This window comes from Cynara cardunculus, assembly GCF_001531365.2.
Source record: "Cynara cardunculus var. scolymus isolate 2C chromosome LG 13, CcrdV1, whole genome shotgun sequence".
Lineage (NCBI taxonomy): Eukaryota > Viridiplantae > Streptophyta > Magnoliopsida > Asterales > Asteraceae > Cynara > Cynara cardunculus.
Window position 1 is genome coordinate 20,342,265 of NC_037540.1, and position 6,273 is coordinate 20,348,537.

The 6,273-nt window shown below is 32.7% G+C and overlaps 1 protein-coding gene across 4 annotated transcripts in view; it reads right to left on the reverse strand.

The window, feature by feature from the left end:
• LOC112524659 (2-alkenal reductase (NADP(+)-dependent)-like) overlaps window positions 1-1,436 on the reverse strand; it is a 16,035-nt gene extending 14,599 nt beyond the window's left edge. For all 4 annotated transcript variants that reach the window (XM_025134592.1, XM_025134591.1, XM_025134590.1 and 1 more), the window contains exons 1-2: window positions 1,118-1,436; window positions 691-871 (exon numbers count right to left, since the gene is read on the reverse strand). In XM_025134592.1, coding sequence (XP_024990360.1) covers window positions 691-871; window positions 1,118-1,414 — 478 coding nt within the window. In that variant the 5' untranslated portion in view covers window positions 1,415-1,436. The remainder of the gene's footprint in view (window positions 1-690; window positions 872-1,117) is intronic.
• Between the last annotated feature and the right edge of the window lie 4,837 nt (window positions 1,437-6,273).

A 6,273-nucleotide genomic window follows, 5' to 3' on the forward strand; every position in this document is an offset into this window, starting at 1 on the left:
TTAAATATAAATTAAATTATAAATAAAATATTGAATTAAAAAATTACACAAAAAACAAGAACTTTAAATAGTAAATTTGATATTATTATCGATATATATTTTTTTCCAAAAAACAATTGATATATGCAAATTTATATTTTATTCAAAAATAAAAACATTATCGTTTTCTCAAAACAACTAAAAACCATATTATATCGATGGAGCTAGATGATAAAACAAAACATTAGAATTAAAATATATCTCGCTATATTATGCGAGCACTATATAGAATTGGGTTTCAGTAGGAATCCAAGTTATGGTGAGAAGAGTAAGAAGTGATCTCCAACCTTTGATCAATCTTAATTGAAAATCAACAATAATGAGATGCTCCGAGATGTACCAGATCAATTCACGTATCAAATGCAATTTATAGGACAGGAGTGAGATTAAAAGTGATCATAGGTTTTAGATCTTTTCTTATTCTTATCACTTTAACTCTTATTCTAACACTATCATTCCGTGTATATATATATATATATATATATATATATATATATATATATCAAATTTGAAGGACCAAACTGTAATACAAAAATACTTTTGACACCAAATTAGTGTTGGATTAGTGTAAATTGGTGTTAAAAATGGCCTGAGAACTTTCCAATAATAAAATCAAACTGAAAACCGAATATGCAAGTGGAGTATACACACCTAGAAGACCAACATGGTAAGAGAGAGGGATTCCATCATCTTGTTCAATTTTCCTCAGCTGATCAGTCTTGTGGATTAAACTGTATTCTTCCCAGTTCGTAATCCCGGATACCAAATCCCCTCTTTTGAAGTTTGGATCATCGGAATCCACCACTTTCGACACCCCAAACCCCTCAATTGCCTGCAATTTTCATCACAAACACACATTCAAACAATTCAATCATCCAACAAAATACAAAATCGTTGCTATTCATACACAGAAATTCTTGTTAATTCTTGGAGGACATCGTATTCCTACTGTTTTGGAGGAATTTTCATGACCTAATTGCATTAAAGTGTTGTACAGTATAACACGAACCATCCAGAAACAAACTAGAAGCAACAATCGAAATGAAAGGAACTGAGATAAGAAAATTAGATATCGTACAGATCCAGGGGTGAAGGGAGGAATATAGGAGCCACGGAAATCAAGCATACGACCACGCATGTAAGGATCACAGGATAAGTAGAGGTTCTTCACTACAATTGCATTCGATCCTTTCGGAACTTCCAATTTCAATCCATCTCCGAGCTTCAATTCCATGTCGTTTTCCATTGGAGATCCATCTATGTAGCCTTTGAAGATGATTTGCTTGTTTTTCACTGTTTTTCCAACCAAATCGATCCCCATTTTACTTCCCTCTGTGTGTGTTGCTTCAAACTGTTCATCATGGTTGCTCATCATTTTAAGGAGTTAGGTACAGTACATGGTCCAAAACAACCATATCATTAAATATTGTTAAAAAGCAAAATTTGGTACTTGTAATTTACATAAGTTAACGAGTATCATTTATCAAAAAAAATAATATATATATATATATATATATATATATATAGGGTCGGGTTCACGTGAGACCAAGGGTTTTTCGTAAGACCCGTAAGATCAATTTATGTTCATTGATCAACTTTATAATCTAATGATCTAATGGTCAAAATTGCAAGATGACAATTTTGTAAATATTGAGAAGTCTCGTGACGTTTATAAATGTTCAGATTCGACGATTGTAAATCTAATCCAAGGGTTGAGAATTGGTCTTATGGGTCTCACGAAAAACTATTGGTCTCACATGATTCCAAGTCTATATATATATATATATATATATATATATATTAATTAAAGGATGTTTTTAGTTTTATTAAGTTTCTTTTTTAGTGAGGAGCAAATTTTTATTTATTCAACTTTTCTCCTTCAATATTCATTTTCAGTAATGAATTTGGTCTTTCAAACTACTTTTCATTTAATTACAGATTTGGTTCTTCAAACTACTTTAATTATCATAACATATTTCGTCTCTCAAACTGTTTTTCATTTTTATATTAGATTTGGTGTCTCCCTCTTGGCATGGGGATGAGGTGGGAACCCCAATCCCCATCCCAAGTGGGAATATGATCACATCCCCAGGACGGGGAACGAGGATCCCGAATGGGGAATCGGAGATTTTTTCCTGTTAATATAAGATGTTTTAAATCAAATATGTTAAACACCACAGTCAATCGATAATGTTCATGTTTAAATCTCACATAGTTTCAAAGCTTGCTTTTATAGAGCATCAAATATTCATAGGTGAACAAAATCACAACATTGTACGTAACTGTTTAATCAAATATTTTCGGTGTAATAACAAAAAAAAATAATAATAAAAGGAAAAAAATTGAATGAAATTTAATGACAGGAGACTCAATGGTCATAAAACCTACAGACCATTAATTATGGCTTATCGTTTCATATTTCGTGAAATCGCCGATGAGGCTTAGTATAAAATTGGAGTTTGTAGATTTATGTGTAATTTGGGGGTCAAGAAGGAGAACTATTGTGAGAAAAGGCGACGGTGGACACTGTAATGAGTGTTGACGGTGTTGTACATCACATATAGTTCGCGCGATGCCAATCGGGAGATGCTAGCCTCTTCAGAGAACAGTTTGGACTACGACTTGTACAGTGAGTTGTACGTGATTTATTTTTAAAATGGTTGCATGCCTTATTTTTGATATGTTATATATGCGTGAAAAGTTCGATATTTTTATAATATGTGTTTTGAGTATTTTGTGTGTCAATGGGGATGTACTACAATATGATTTTGTAAAGACGAGCATTCTTTGTGAGCTTGTCTAAGCCGTAAGTGCGGACATGTTGTGTGAGTTCGCCAGGTAATGCTGTGTGAAATAGACATCTCCCATGATGTTGTTGCTTTGTGATGTAGACACGCACTATAATATAGTTATTTTGTGAAAAAGATTATTCTCATCAAGGCATACTAAATTTATGAAGCTTCGTGAAAATTGTTTATTGTAAAAGTTGTTGTTCATGTATGAAAACCGTGGATACACTGGGCCTAAAACTCACCCAAAACTCTTTTAAAACATTTTCACCCAGGCGGCTATTAGACTGGAAAGAAAAGTTGGATAAAGAGAGGTAAGGATTAGCTCCAAAGAAGGTTATGTGCAGATCAAGGCATTGTTATATAGAGCAAAGTTATGCTCCTCAAGATTGAAATTTAGATGGTGATATAATTTGTAAGATTGTAAATTTTATTTCCGCTGCAATGTAAGTGTTTGATCTTGGGATACTAGTTTTGTTATATTTAAGTATTCAAAATTTTGGGATGTTACAAGTGGTATCATAGCAAAGTTTAAGTGAATTAGGTTACTGAAACCTAAACTTAAAATGAGAATGGGAGATTTTATTATTGATAGACGTGTGACGAAAGATTGATTTTTAGTAATGGGAGTGGTGATTTAAGGTAATTTAGGGTTAGTCTTAAACCAGATTAAAGGAGAGAAGTCGTTAGATAGTTTAATATCTTTGAATATAATGACATTGATAAAGATTTGTTTATGCAAAACACATGGTAAGATGAGATAAAATAGATGTAGAGTGGTGTTGGTGGATAAAGTTTTGGTGACAAACTCCACTAATTTGCTTTAGCGAGGAAAGCATATGTTAAGTTTTGAGAATAGTAGGAACTCAAAGTATTGATGATATAGTGAGTTGATTCATCCCATATTTGAGTTGGGGGATCATTTCTTATATCAATTGGGGGAAAGATCAAATAGTCAGATATGAAATTAGCAACGAGGTTATTCGTGTAATCAATGACGGCAACAGATTCATGGTAAGAACTGATGATCTTGATTGGATGCACGACTAGTTGAAGGATTTTTCAATCGAGTTGGAATGTCGAGATCATATGTAAACCCTATGAGAAGATCTAAGGTTTCTCACATGATTAGTTTCTTAAAGTAAAAGACACCAAATTAGTGTGTGAAATGGTCTTAGAATGTAGAAGACTGTGATTGATTAATCATGTAGGACATTGGAGTTCTATTATCCTCCATAGGTATCTCACCGATGGTTGGAAGAAGATATTAACTTATTTGATTTTATGAAATTGTTAGTAAGCATGTGTTGCTTTGAGCAAGATATAAAAGCAAGAAGGTGGTAAAAGAAAGTGTTATTTGTAATAAATTATCAGGTTTAGTAAGTGAGAAATATTTTATAGTTAAACAATAAGGTTTATCCAAGCATATAACCTTTAAGCCATAAAAAGGGGGCGTTGGAATTGTTCCCATAGTTATAGCTAGAAAGACATCAAAGCTAGAATAGTGTAAAATTGTATGAGATATTTTGCATTAAGTCAAAGATAAGTGAGTTGCAATATAAGTTGAAGATGATGAAATAAGTAAAGATGTGCACTTAGAACAGTCAATGTTATGAATAAGGCATAATATCCTAAATATCAACGAGCATATAAAAGGTTATTACAAAATGCCTTGTTTAAGAATGACTATATATAAGTGTATGAATTGGGTCATTAGAACCAAATGGTGACATGTGTGTTATGAAAGGGGAGTTAATTGATTAGTTGGTAAAACAAGTAGCGAAGTCGACTGATGGTATGTATTTGTCGTCAAAGGAGAGAGTTGTGACTAGACTCTAGGATGAACACAATGATGATATAAACGATATGGGTTAAGTTAATTTCTATGGTTGTAGAAGGATGAATTCGAATATAAATCTGGTGAAATGCTGAAATAACTCAAGGGTTGGTAGTCGATTAATAACTTGGTCAAAGTCAACAACAAACACAATATTGTTATCGTTAAGCACATCACTCAAATGTGAAATGATAAAGGAATCAAGAAAAACTTAAGATGGAAACGATAATGTACAGATTAATGCAATATCAGTGTAAAAAATAGCCCTACCAGTAAGAAATCTCTAGTGTAGTGAAAGAAAGGATGGGCATTGGAATCGGTAAGAGAATACTATGTTAAATCAAAACCCTTCAAAGAATGATTGGCATGTTTCAGATGCCACAAAAGGATGAAAGAATGAATATTAAAGGTAAAACTGAAAGTAAAGATAGTTGAATTGATAAAAGGTTAGAGAAAACAATATGGAAATATAATAAGTTACTTGGTGAACATCATCATCTTGGTATCTACGATTGCTAATGTTAGCATGATCTGAAAGTACTAAAATTGGAGTAAGATGAATGATGTTTATGTAGTCAGGAAGACTGAATGTACATCAATTATCATGAATTATGTAATGTAACCATATAATATCGTAAACTTGATTGGGCTGGAAAGCAAATGAAGTATGCCAGAGATTGGAAGGAAGAACGAGAAGTATGCCAAGAGTGTCACTGCCAGATTAGAGAGGGGATTCCTTTTTTGTATATAATGATGTTACAATGTTGGAACTATGAGGTATATCGGTGAAAAGAGGAAATGATATAGTATTTATGTCATGGTAATTGAAAATATATGATTTGAAGTTAGTAGCAGTGATAGTGGAGTTTGAAATATGGAGGCATTATCTAGAGAATGGATTGTATAGCCTATACTCGATAGCAAAAGACATCTCAAGGGCAAGAAAAAGAGCACATGTATGTATAAATGCATGAATTTGAAAATGTGTGATGCTAGATGCATAGTTGAATTATGAAAGAATTTACAAGGAATATGACGAATGCTTGCATGTTGCCATATCTTGTAGATAATAATAACATGGTGGTATCTATGTGGGGTAACCTTTAGTGACATTTGGAATAACCAGTTAGACTTGAATGCGTTCACTTATAATTAATGATTATCAAAGGAGTACTCGAGTAGAGCAACTCGAAGAGTTATGTGATAAATGCCAGCCGGTTTGTCGAACTAACATCGAAAAGAAAAGAGACAGACGGATGGATCGAAGGTACTCCATCATTTATTAGAAAATATTGCTCAAGTTAGCAACGGATAGAAGATTATTGGGATGTGAATATGAGTTATTCTCAAAGATGAACGGATGTTTAGAACTTCAGACAATAAAACAGTTGGTATGGTAAAATTTATGACATAATGTATCTAATGTAAAGAAGTGTTCAGTAGATAAAAAGTAAGTCGTAACTCTTAAGGATGTGAAAAGAAAAAAAAAACTAAGAACCAAAGGGATTCCTGATAGGATCGATTAACTCAGTTTTGGATATTAATCACTTACTCTGAATGACCTATTTGACAATATTAGTGCAGTGGAAGCAATAAGAACAAACAGAG